This window comes from Amblyraja radiata, chromosome 3, assembly GCF_010909765.2.
Source record: "Amblyraja radiata isolate CabotCenter1 chromosome 3, sAmbRad1.1.pri, whole genome shotgun sequence".
Classification (NCBI taxonomy): domain Eukaryota; kingdom Metazoa; phylum Chordata; class Chondrichthyes; order Rajiformes; family Rajidae; genus Amblyraja; species Amblyraja radiata.
In genome coordinates this window covers 114974189-114987738 of record NC_045958.1, presented here as the reverse complement: position 1 = coordinate 114987738, position 13550 = coordinate 114974189, and the positions used below count along the sequence as shown (strand labels likewise).

The following is a 13550-nucleotide window of genomic DNA, read 5'->3' as shown; positions in this document are numbered from 1 at the left end:
ATGGCCGATCATCTGTTCATGAGTTGGACGGGATGCCGGACTTTGCACGCGACGCGGCCCGGGCCAAAACTCCTCAGCTGGCCCGCCGGCTGGGCTTTGTGTGCAGTCCAGTACCCGGGCAAACTCATCATTCACCCAGCCACGGCAGAGTCGGTCAACGAATTGCCGTCGGGAATTTGTCCCGTATTTTGACCTTTCGTCCCTTATTTGGGAGTGAGAAAGTTGGTAACCCTAGGTACATAAATACAACCAAGCCAAACTCAAGTGCGATAGCGCAAAGAGGAAGATACAGAATTTAGAATATAGTTCTCAGCATTGTAGCAAATCTGTTCAATCGACAAGTCCAATGTACACAATGGAGTAGAGGTACATTGGTCAGTATGTGTAGGAAGGAACTGCGGATGCTGGATCTATTACAGTGTGGAAACAGGTCTTCAGGCCCAACTTGCACATGCCGACCAACATGCTCCACCCGTCCCACCTGCCCGTACTTGGCCCTCATTCATCTAAACCTACCCTATCCATATACCTATTTCTTAAGCATTGAGATAGTCCCAGCCTCAACTACCTCAACTATTGTTCCATACACTCACCACCCTTTGTGTAAAAAAGTTACCCTTCAGATTCCTATTAAATCATTTCCCCTTCACCTTAAACCCATGTCCTCTGGTTCTCAATTTCCCTACTCTGGGCAAGAGACTCTGTGTGTCTACCTGATCTATTCCACTCATGATTTTATACACCTCTATAAGATCACGCATCATCCTCCTGCGCTCCAAGGAATCGAGACCCAGCCTACTCAACCTCTCCCTATAGCTCAGACTCTCTAGTCCTGGCAACATCCTCATAAATCTTCTCTGTACCCATTCCAGCTTGACAACATCTTTCCTATAACACGGTGCCCGGAACTGAACACAATACTCACCAACATCTTATACAACAGCAACATGACCTCTCAACATCTATACTCAATAGTCTGGCTGATGAAGGCCAAAGTACCAAAACCCTTTTTGATCATCCGATCTACCTGCGACTCGACCTTCAGGGAACTATGCACCTGTATTCCTAGATCCCTCTGCTCTACAACACTCTCCAGAGCCCCACCATTCACTATGTATGTCTCTGTGCATCAACCTGATCTATTCCTCTCATGATTTTGTACACCTCTATAAGATCACCCCTCATCAGCACTCCCCTTCCATCAATAGAATCACTCCATCACAAACGGTCTGTGTCAAGGGTGAAGAAAATTATCTCTGATCCCTCCCACCCAGCTCACCACATCTTCCACCTGCTGCCATCAGGAAGGCGCTACAGCTCACTGTCCGCCAAGACATCTCGATTTAAAAACAGTTTTTACCCACACGCAATCCGAATTCTGAACACACTATGATAACAGCACATATCCTCCCCATGCATGTACTGTATATTGTAAGATGTTGTGTTTTATGTTATGTTTGACGGGAATCAGCCTACCTTGTAACATCCTGTACTGAACCTGAATTCCACCAACTTGACTGTGAGGTCATTAAATAATCTAATCTAATCTAATCCAAAGAATAGAGTCCCAGCCTACTCAACCTCTGCCTATAGCTCAGAACTCACTAGTCCAGGCAGCTTGTTCCAGACACCCACCACCCTTTGTGTAAAAAAAGTTACCCCTTAGGTTGTGATTAAATTAAACTGCTTTGTATAAGCTATATTGTCGCTGGGATACAGAGAGTAAAGGGCCATCCCACTTAGACTATTATTAGGCGACTACCGGCGATTGTCATAGTCGTGGCAGGTCGCTGAAAAATCGGCGACTGGACCCCCCTTTCGACATAAAATTAAAAATAGAATTATTACTTTAAGAAAAATAATTAACCTACGTCACTTGGCGACAATCTATGTTATCCTGGCGACAACTACGACAGCACCTACGCCAGGAGAAGTCAAGCTACGCTCATTAACGTCAAACCCACTGTCGCCGACTGTCTCCGAAATGTTTTCAACGTGTTGAAAATCCAGCGGCGATCAGAAAGACGCTACGACTCTTTGTGCGACTGAGGAGACGACTCACGACCATACAGGCGACCATGTGGCGACAGCCTAGAAGAAGTGTAATTATAACTTTCTCTTCTGGGTGAGCAGATAAAATGGAGCTGCCCGTTCCCAATCAACCAGGCAAAGTATTGCTTTCACAAGCAATCTTCATCCATAAAATGATACAACCTCTTGTGGAGAGGATGTTTCCACTGTTGGGAGAGTCTCGGACATAGCCTCAGAATAATAGGACTTTCTTTTAGGAAGGAGATGAGGAGGAATTTCTTTCGTCAGAGGGTGGTGAATCTGTGGAATTCTTTGCCACAGATGGCTGTGGAGGCCAAGTCAGTGGATATATTTAAGGCAGAGATTGATTGACAAATTCTTGGTTAGTACGGGTGTCAGAGGTTATGGGCAGGAGAATGGCGTTAGAGGGGAGAGATAGATCAGCCATGATTGAATGGCGGAGTAGACTGGATGGGCCGAATGGCCTAATTCTGCTCCGACCGCTTATGATCTTATAATCTTATGAACCGATAGCTAGCCAGATGTGGAGTCAACTGACTGCATTGTAATCACAGAATCATGTAATGGCTGGAGCAGAGGAGGCCATTTGGCCCATCCAGCCCGTATCTACTCTCCCATCGGGCAAAAGGTATAGAAGTGTGAAAACACACACCTCCAGATCCAGGGACAGTTTCTTCCCAGCTGTTACCAGGCTACCACAACCAGAGAGCTGTGCTGCACTACTATCTACCTCATTGGTGACTCTCGGATTATCTTTGATTGGAGCTTGCTGGCTTTACCTTGCACTAAACATTATTCCCTTATCATGTATCTATACAATACACTGTAAATAGCTTGATTGCTATTTCTGCGGACTGGATTGCATGCAACAAAAGCTTCTCACTGCACCTTGGTACACGTGACAATAAACTTAACTGAACTGAATGAAACTAAACTGAATCTAAGAACAATTCTATGAATCTCTCTTCCCAACCCACTATCCATAGCCTTGCAAACGCTGCCCTTTCAGATACTTACCCAGACTTGATAAACATGACTGGAAATATACAGGGCTGAAGCTTAACGCGGTATTATTCGCCCTGCATAACACCTTCTGAAACCCACTTCAGTTTTAAGGTGGATATATAAAAACCTTCGCAGGCAGGTAATGCCTGTGCAAAATGAATGACAGTCACCATTTTAGGTTGATGCCACTTTGAGAACCTGAACTGGAATGTGATTGTTATGGTTGTGATGAGTTTATGTGACTGTGGTGTGGGAAACACAACATTCTTGTCTGAGGTTAAAAAAAGATCTATCCAAAGGTCGAGTGACCTAGTTGAATGACCTGCCAACAGCTAACTGCTTAATTACAGGAATTACCTGTGTCAGAGCCATTTAAGTTTAGGCTAGCTACTGTTGGCATATTATATTATTTTGTCTAGATTTATCTTGCAGTGTGGTTTCGGGCACTTGGGGGCGGTCATTAGATGCACAGAGGGGCGTAGATATATGGGCTTAGCGGACAGGAAGTGATCAGACCAGGCATAGAGGGTACACAGTTCTCACCAGACGGGGAGAACAGGCTTTACAACTTGTGTGCAGCATAAGGAAAACCTGGTATGTTCATCTCATTGTTTGTACAACTACTTCAATAAAGAACCAAATAAACTGGAAATAATGACTGGAAGATCTTTTCTTTGTGGTCTGCGTAAGATCACTCCTACTTACCTGTGTAGTAATGGAAAAGGAATGTTGGACACTGGAAGAGTTGGAAATTTGCCATTACAACCTGTCACTTGGTTGGTAGCTAGCTAATGTGTAAAGGGCCTGTCCCACGAGCATGTGACCTGCATGCGGCGAGCGCGACCAAACCGGAAGCGGGGGCCGCGCGGAGGTCGAGTGATCCCTGTACAGGGCTGGTCCCACCAGTATGCGCCTGCATGCAGTGAGAGCGACCAAACCGGAAGCGGGGGCCGCGCGGAGGTCGAGTGTGTGACGTGAAGTTTGAGCGAAGTCCGCGCGTGACGTACGGCGTCGAGATGCTGCATATGCCCGTCGAGGCGGTGCGTACGACGTTGAGGCGGCTGCTGGCCGGCAGGCCGTTGCCGCGAGGAGTTTTTGAACACGGTCAGTTTTTCAGGGCCCCGCGCGATGTCGGGACCAGCTCCGCACAACTCCATACGGCTCCGGCGATCGAAGTGGGAACCGGCCCCGCGAGGCCGTACGGCTCAAGCGACCACGTTAGGTTGCGCTTGCCGCATGGAGTCGCATGCTCGTGGGACAGGCCCTTAAGGAGCGGATAAGAAAGTGGGATATCATAGAACTAGTGTGAATGGGCGATCAATGGTCGGTTTGGACTCAGTGGGCCGAAGGGCCTGTTTCTCTGTATCTCGATACTAATCTAATTCTGTTCCAGGAGGCCCTGTTTCGCCTTGTTTTGAGGGATTCATCCAGTCCTGTTCTGAGTCTGAAGAAGGGTCTCGATATAAAACATCACTTATCCCTTTTCTCCAGAGATGCTGTCTGACCCGTTGTGTTACTCCAGCTTTTTGTGTCTAACTTCTGTTGTCTTTGTTCAGATCCCCTGAGGCAAGGCTGTGGTTAATTCTGAAGTCAGATGAAATGCAGTCACTTTGGCACTGATTACAAATTCCGGCCTGCTATTATCTAACCGTAATTCTAATCATTCATTGTTTCAATTCAGTTTTAGTTTAGGGATACAGCATGGAAAGGGGCCCTTCAGCCCACTGAATTCATGATGGCCATTGATCACCCATTCGCGCTAGTTCTATGCTACCCCATTCCCGACACCCTTGGGGCAATATTACAGGGGCCATTTAACCTCCAAACTCACACGCCTTTGGGATTGGGAGGAAATTGGAGCACCCGGAGGAAATTCAAGCCATCACCGTGCAACGCCCACACAAACAGCACCTGAATCCAAGATCGAATTGAGGTCTCTGGCGCTGTGAGGCAGCAGTTCTACTAGCTGCAGCACTGTGCTGCCCCAGTGTTTTTACGTTCATTTTCATGAGCTAACTGCGTCTGCAGTTCAGTGCTGCGGGGATTGCGTGAAATAATATTTTATTGGAGGCCACTTCATTGTGTATTTTCAAGGCTGGGATTGACCGATTCTTGATTAGTTCAGGTTTCGGAGGTTATGGGGAGAAGGCAGGACTATGGGGCTGTGAGGGAGAGATAGATCAGCCATGATTGAATGGCAGAGTAGACCTGAAGGGCCGAATGGCCTAATTCTGCTCCTATGACTTATGCACGTGACCTTATATTTAAATGTGCTTTCTTGCCCAGGAATGTTCCCAAATTTTATCCTGCAACATGGAAATTACACCATGATGCAGGAATATCAAAAGTGGGGGCGAATGTCCCACTGTCTGGGTTGTAGTGCTCTTTGGCATTCATCTGATGTACTGCAATTTCTTATTTTCAAGGTCATCGAAGGTCGACTTCCAAACCCAACAAGCAGTTACCCATTGACATTCAAGCAGGACCATACCACCCAGACAAGCCAACTCCGCACCACCCTCTGGAGTATGGCCCACCACGACCTCAAGCCAAAGGAATGGAAGAGGCTTGCCATGCAGTGGCATTTCACCGAGGGTCAAATAAAGGCAATAGAGGAACAATGGATAGGTGGGATATCTGTTGAATCAGATGCACAAATTGAAGCATGAATTACAAGTTAAATAAATGATCACTCTATTCTCTCTTCCTTCCTCCCTCCTTGCACTCTTCCATTCCGGATTTAAGAGAGAGTTAGATAGAGCTCTAGGGGCTAGTGGAGTCAAGAGATATGGGGAGAAGGCAGGCACGGGTTATTGATAGGGGACGATCAGCCATGATCACAATGAATGGCGGTGCTGGCTCGAAGGGCCGAATGGCCTCCTCCTGCACCTATTTTCTATGTTTCGATGTTTCTATAAGCAGGGAGTTGAGTTTAGTTTATTGTCACGTGCTCCGAGGTACAGTGAAAAGCTTTTGTTGCGTGCTAACCAGCCAGCCCAATCAGTCTTTCCAGGTGAGGCAGAGGTTCACCTGCACCTCCTCCAACCTCATCTACTGCATCCGCTGTTTTACCTGTCAACGTCTCTACATCAGCAAGATCAAGGGCAGGCTCGGCGATCGCTTCGCCCAACACCTCCACTCAGTCCGTGTTAACCAACCTGATCGCCCGGTTGCTCAGCACCTCAACCCCCCCCCCCCCCCCCCCACCCCCAATCTGACCTTTCTGTCCTGGGCCTCCTCCATTGCCAGAGTGAGGCCCAGCACAAATTGGAGGAACAGCACCTCATATTTTGTTTGGGTAGATTACATCCCAGCGGTATGAACATTGTTTTCTCCCTCCTTCCCCTCCCATTCCCAGTTCTCCCGCAAGTCCTCCTGTCTCCGCCTACTTCCTTTCTTTTTCTCTCCCCCCCCCCCCCGACAAGTCTGAAGAAGGGTCTCGATCCGAAACGTCGCCTATTCCTTTTCTCCATAGATGCTGCCTCACCCGCTGTGTTTTTCAAGCATTTCTAGTCTACCAGCGGAAAGACAATACATGATTACAATCGAGCCATCCACAGTGTACAGATACAGGATTCCCTCTGGGAATACCTGGCCTCAGCTTCCAGCATAGCTTGGTTGGCATGGGGGAGTTGGGCTGCCGGGCCTGTTGCTGTGCGGTATGTCTCTAAATGGAAATCTCCCTCCATAGACGCTGCCCAGCCCTACGTTCCTCCAGCAATTTAGTTTAGTTCAGAGAGACATCATAAAAAATGGGCCCTTCAGCCCACTGAGTCTGCACTGACCAACAATCACCCATACACTAGTTCTGCCTTTCACTAGGGACAGTTTACAGAGCTAATTTACCTACAAACCTGCATGTCTTTGGTGTGTGGGAGAAAACTGGAACCCATGTGGTCACAGGGAGAATGTGCAAACTCTGTACAGACAGCACCCATAGGCAGGATTGAACCTGGGTCTCTGGCGCTGTAAGGCAGCAACTCTACTGCTACGCCACCGTGCAGAGCAGAGTAGCTATGGCCAGGGCTTTGACATTGTACGCAAACCAACCGTTCAGTGGTAAAATGGTTTTGTATGTCCACCTTCTGCATGTTTGTCTAATGTAGCACCAGCCAGCATTCAACTGTTTCACCTTGAGGTAGTTGTGATATGTGTTACAATATCCTGCAGCATAATAACTCCTTTAACTGAAACATACACAATTATTAAAGGGCCAGCAGGGTAGATGGAGGGAGGATTAATACCCACATTTTTTCAAAAGAAAAAAATTAAATTTCCTAAATCAGCTTTTCAGGCAGAAGATTAAGATGCATGGAATTAGTAGTGACTTAACATAGAACAGCAGCACTGCAGAAGAACAGGCCCTGCAGCCCACAATGTCTGTGCTGAACATGATGCCAAGACCGGGAGTCTAATGTTGTGCCTATACTTAAGAAGGGCTGCAAGGAAAAGATTAGAGGCCTGCGATTAGTGGTGTGCCTCGGGGATAAGTGCTGAGCCCTGGGCCCTGGTGCTGCTTGTGATATTTTTCTATATTAATGATTTGGACGAGAATGTAGACGGCATTAGTAAGTTTGCAAATGGCACCAAAGTGGGTGGATTCGTAGATAGCAAAGATGGTTAGATTAGTTTAGATTAGATTCCTTTATTGTCATTCAGACCTTTCGGTCTGAACGAAATTATGTGCCTGCAGTCACACACATAAATAACAAAACACACAATAAACACAAATTAACATCCACCACAGTGAGTTCACCAGGCACCTCCTCACTGTGATGGAGGCAAAAGTCTTAAAGTCTCTGTCTCTTCCCTCCTTGTTCTCCCTGCGCTGAGGGATCAAAGATTACAGCAGGATCTTGATCAGTTGGGCAAGTGGGCTGAGGAATGGCAAATGGAGTTTAATGGAGCATGGTGTTGTATTTGGGAAGTCAACCAGGACAGGCCCTTCACAGTGAATGACAGGACACTGGGAGTATTGTAAAGCAGTGGGATCTAGGAGCGCAGGTGTACAGTTCCTTGAATGTGGCAACACAGGTGGATAGGGAGTCAGGAAAGTTTCCAGTACATCGGCCTTCATCAGTCTGCGCATTGAGTATAGAGGTTGGGATGTTATATTACAGTTGTACAAGATGTTGGTGAGGCCGCATTTATAGTTTTCTGTTCAATCCTGGTCACCCTGTGATAGGAAGGAAGTTGTTAAGTCGGAAAGAGTGCAGAGAAGATTTACGAGGATACGAGTCTGAAGAAGGGTTTCGGCCCGAAACGTCGCCTATTTCCTTCGCTCCATAGATGCTGCTGCACCCGCTGAGTTTCCCCAGCAATTTTGTGTACCTTACGAGGATATTGCCAGGACTTGAGGGGCTGAGCTATGGTGAGAGGTTGGGCAGGCTAGGACTTTAATCCTTGGAGCGCAGGAGGCAGAGGGGTGATCTTATAGAGATGTATAAGATCATGAAAGGAGTAGATTGGGTGAACGCACAGTCTTTTACCCAGAGTAGTGGGATCAAGAACCAGGGGACATAGGTTTAAAGTGAGCGAGGAACTATTTTTTCTGGCTGCTGTACCGTCTGCTTCAGCTAAAGGCCTCTTAGAATAAAGGGGAGGTCTTTTAAGACTGAGGTGAGAAAAAACGTTTTCACCCAGAGTTGTGAATTTATGGAATTCCCTGCCACAGAGGGCAGTGGAGGCCAAATCACTGGAATGATTTAAGAGAGAGTTAGATAGAGCTCTAGGGGCTAGTGGAGTCAAGGGATATGGGGAGAAGGCAGGCACGGGTTATTGATAGGGGACGATCAGCCATGATCACAATGAATGGCGGTGCTGGCTCGAAGGGCCGAATGGCCTCCTCCTGCACCTATTTTCTTTGTTTCTATTTCCATTCATTGCTCGATCTTGCCTACCAGTTTCACCACTAAATCAGTAGAGTTCAGCTTGTGAAATCACACTTTGTGTTTAGATATTAAGGTGCTGATGCTCCCATCTCACAAGAGCACATCTTCACCAAACCTGGCAGAATGAGGTTCTAGGTTGGTGATGCGATGCTCGCTCTGACTGAAACAAACTGTTTCGGGATTTTAACAAACATTGCTTTCCTTTTAGGAGCAAAGAGCTATCAGGAACATGGTCACCGGACACTACTGATATGGCTGCATGGAGTCCTACTAACTGGCACAAATCCAGTCAAGGCCTTGTACGAGGGGCTAATTAATATTGAACAGAAGAATTTAGCTGGTGAGTAAAGACTGGGTGCATTTATTACCTTTAAGGCAGAGATAGATAAGATTCTTGATTAGTACGGGTGTCAGGGGTTACGGGAAGAAGGCAGGAGAATGGGGTGAGGAGGGAGAGATAGATCAGCCATGATTGAATGGTGGAGTAAACTTGATGGGCTGAATGGCCTAATTCTACTCCTATCAGTTATGACCTTATGAAATGTCTTGATGCTTGGGACTAAAGAACGGATTAAGTTCACTCACAATGTAATTTGTTTCTCTCCAGTGCCTGCATCATAAGTGTTTTAATGTTTTGATTGTGGGCAGCAACCACAATAGTCTTCTCATACCTGAATAGAAATTCCTACTACAGGCACCAGGAAGTTACTGCCAAGTATATTCTTCCTTATTCATTCATGCTAAATTGGCCCATTGAACAAGAGTTCAACCCAGACAATGTCATCAATGGTAGAAAATTTCACAGGTACAATAGTGGCATTTAAGAGGCATAAAGGACCTGTCCCACCAGCATGCGATTGCATGCGTCTAGCGCGACCAAACATGGTCACTTGAGGCGTACGTCCGTGCGGGGCTGGTCCCACTTAGAACCGCAGAGGTGTAGTGAGTTGTGCGGGGCTGGTCCCGACATCATACTCACCAATCAGCTGGGCAGGAGGCGGGCCGACTGAATTTGGACGTCGCACGGCGTTGGGCGGTGACTTCATCACGCAACGGCACGCCGGGCGGTGACGTCATCGCGCAACGGCAGGCGCTAGGCGTACGCCGTCAAGACGCTGCGTACGCCATCAAGACGCTGCGTACGCCCTCAATGCGCCTGCGGGCCGACACGCCGTTGGCGGGATTTTCGGACAGTGCAGGATTTTTGGAACCCCGCGCGATGTCAGGACCAGCCCCGCATACGCCTCCGCGGTTCAAAGTGGGACCGGCCCCGCGCGGCCGTACACCTCAAGCGACCACGTTTGGTCGTGCTAGACGCATGCAATAGCATGCTGGTGGGACAGGCCCTTTAGATAGACACACGGAGATGCAAGGATATGGATCACTTGCAGGCAGAGGACATTAGTTTAACTTGGTATCACGGTCGACAGTCGTTGTGGGTCAAAGAGACTGTTCCTTTGCTGCATTGTTCTACATTATATGTTGTTAACAGAAGAGTATAATTATAGTGCAGATTTTTCTAGTATCTTCAGTAGCCATTTGCGAACAACGTTCGCTTAATTCTGTACGTGCCAAAGAAATAAAGATGCACTAAATGGAGTCTTGTGCTTGTAACACTCAGGTTTCCTGACAGAGATAGGATGGACTGAATGTCTGCCTATGTCTTAAATTTTTTGATTGCATGATTAAGCCCACGTTTTAGTGTGAGGCACTGCGTGATACAGTGTGGAAACAGGCCCTTCGGACCAACTTGCCCACACCGGCCAACATGTCCAAGCTACACTAGCTCCACCTGCCTGCGTTTGGTCCATATCTCTCCAAACCTGTCCTATCCATGTACTGGTGTAATTGTTTCTTAAACTTTTGGATAGTCTCAGCCTCAACTACCTCCTCTGGCAGCTTGTTCCATACACCCACCGCCCTTTGTGTGAAAAAGTACCCCTCAGATTCCTATTAAATCTTTTCCCCTTCACCTTGAGCCTATGTCGGGGGTCAGCAACCTACGGCCCCTCAGGCCCGATTCGGCCCATAACCCGAAATTATCCGGCCCGCAGGTGTATTTTTTTTCAATTAGTTTTCGCGAACTGGAACTGCAGCCAGTCCCGGGGACGCGAGCTGATCTGGGAACTGCAGCTAGTCCCGGGGCACGCAGGCGACCTGGGCATTACAGCCAGTCCCGGGGACGCGAGCTGATCTGGGAACTGCAGCTAGTCCCGGGGCACGCAGGCGACCTGGGCATTACAGCTAGTCCCGGGGCACGCGAGGGGCTTGGGAACTGCAGAAAACTAATTGAGAAACACGTGAAAGCTAATGCGAAAAACACCAAGTGTCAAATCCATGGTGATAGATGTGGCCCGTCACCCGCTTGTAGACATGGGTCCTGGCCCCTATGGGAACAAGGTCCTCGATTCACCTACTCTGGCCAAGAGTGTGCATCTGCCCGATTTATTCCTTTCATGATTTTATATTGTGGTAATCAATTTGAAGGCAGGTTTAGGAACAACCTTCCACCCCTCCTCTCTCAAGAGGCTTCATAAATGGCACATAATGACTTATTTGAGTCATAGTGTCAAGGTGGAAGGTTGCTTCTTGGGCTGGACACCTGTGTGCCTCGGGGTTCGGTGCTGGGCCCGTTACTGTTAGTCATCTACATTAATGATTTGGATGAGGACATACAGGGCAAGATTAGTAAGTTTGCTGCTGATGCAAAAGTGGGTGGTTTTGCAGATAGTGAAGATGGTCGTGAAAGATTGCAGCAGGATCTGGATCGATTGGCCAGGTGGGCGGAGGAATGGTTGATGGAATTAAATACAGAAAAGTGTGAGGTTTTGCATTTTGGGATGTCAAACAAGGGCAGGACATACACAACAATTGGTCGGCCTCTGGTCAGTGTTGCAGAGCTGATGTATCTAGGAGTACAGGTGCATGGTGCCTTGAAGGTCGAGTCGCAGGTAGATAAGGTGGTCCAAAAGGCTTTTGGCACTTTCGCCTTCATCAGTATTGAGTATAGATGTTGGGAGGTCATGCTGCAGTTGGTATACAACGTTGATGCGACTGCATTTAGAATATTGTGTTCAGTTCTGGGCACCATGTTACAGGAATGATACTGTCAAGCTTGAAAGGGTTCAGAAAAGATTTACGAGGATGTTGCCAGGACTGGAGGGTGTGAGTTATAGGGAGAGGTTGAGTAGGCTGGGTCTCTATTCCATGGAGAGCAGGAGGATGAGGCATACAAAATAATGAGAGGAATAGATCGGGTAGATGCACAGAATCTCTTGCCCAGAGTAGAGGGATCAAAGACCAGAGGACATAGGTTCAAGATGAAGGGGAAAAGATTTAATAGGAATCGGAGGGGTAACTCTTTTCCACAAAGGGTGGTGGGTGTATGGAACAAGCTGCCAGAGGAGGTAGTTGAGGCTGGGACTATCCCATCGTTTAAGAAACAGTTAGACAGGTACATGGATAGGACAGGTTTGGAGTGATATGGACCAAGCGCAGGCAGGTGGGACTAGTGTAGCTGGGACATTGCTGGCCGGTGTGGGCGAGTTGGTCCTAAGGGCCTGTTTCCACACTGTATCACTCTATGACATGCAGTATGGAAACAGGCAGTTCAGCCCAACATGCCCCATCCACACTAGTCCCACCTGCCTGCATTTGGCCTGTTTGCATACTGTATCTCTAGACTAAGCTAAAGTAATAGCAGCATTGGTATTTTTTTTCTACAGCTTCATAATTGCCGTTTACATTCCTGTTGTGAATGTCACCTTACATGTTTAACACTTAATGTTGGAATTTGTTTAGTTCAACATGCACATTGACAAGTGTGAACAACCCCACCCAGAAAGTTAATAAGTTTTTAGCTTGATAACACTTGAAAAGGTTATGTCAACATTATTGGCTTCATGTAACAGTTGAGCAAATTGATTTTCTCCTTGCAGTACGACTCCAACTGATTAGCAGAATTTGTTCCTTAGAAAAACTGCAACTGTTTGTTATGTATGATCTTTTCATTATAATGACCAGCATCATAAATACCTTGGCAAAAGGTGATTTAAAATATCAAGCTAGCTCTAGTGATCAAATCATTCAGATAGGTGTCCAGAGTGATATCCTTTCCTTGAAATGGTTATCAGTTTCAGAATGCTTAAGGGCCTGTCCCACTATACCCAAGAGCTCTCCCGGGTTTAAAAAAAAAAAATCAAACTCGTGGTCAGTACGTAGAATGTACGTATCGGGTACTTCAGAGCTCGGGACATCTCTTAGCGGCTCATAACACTAACGGCAGGTACTCGGGAAATGCAGTAAGCTCGTGAAGATTTTTCAATATGTTGAAAAATGTCCACGAGAGCCCAGAGTACCTATGAGCGGCTATTACCGTAATTCTCCAAGTTCGAATCAGGAGAAACTTGGGAGAACTCTTGAATTAGCTCGTACAGTGGGACAGGCCCTTTAGCAAGGATATTAAGTATCTTGGAGATGATAAACATACGTGGGACAGTTGTCACGTCGAGGCGCACGGGTATTGTGTGGGCCGCGCAGGACGGTGTCATGGAGAAGCGCTGAGGGGTATGGAGTTGTGCGCGGTATCGCGCGGCGCTCCGG

The 13550-nt window shown here is 47.3% G+C and overlaps 1 protein-coding gene across 1 annotated transcript in view; it reads left to right on the top strand.

The window, feature by feature from the left end:
- Positions 1-13550, top strand: part of ankdd1b (ankyrin repeat and death domain containing 1B) — a 78710-nt gene that overhangs the window by 58908 nt on the left and 6252 nt on the right. Inside the window, exons 13-14 of the mRNA XM_033018632.1 lie at positions 5484-5685; positions 9157-9288. Of these exons, the coding sequence (XP_032874523.1) occupies positions 5484-5685; positions 9157-9288 (334 nt within the window). The remainder of the gene's footprint in view (positions 1-5483; positions 5686-9156; positions 9289-13550) is intronic.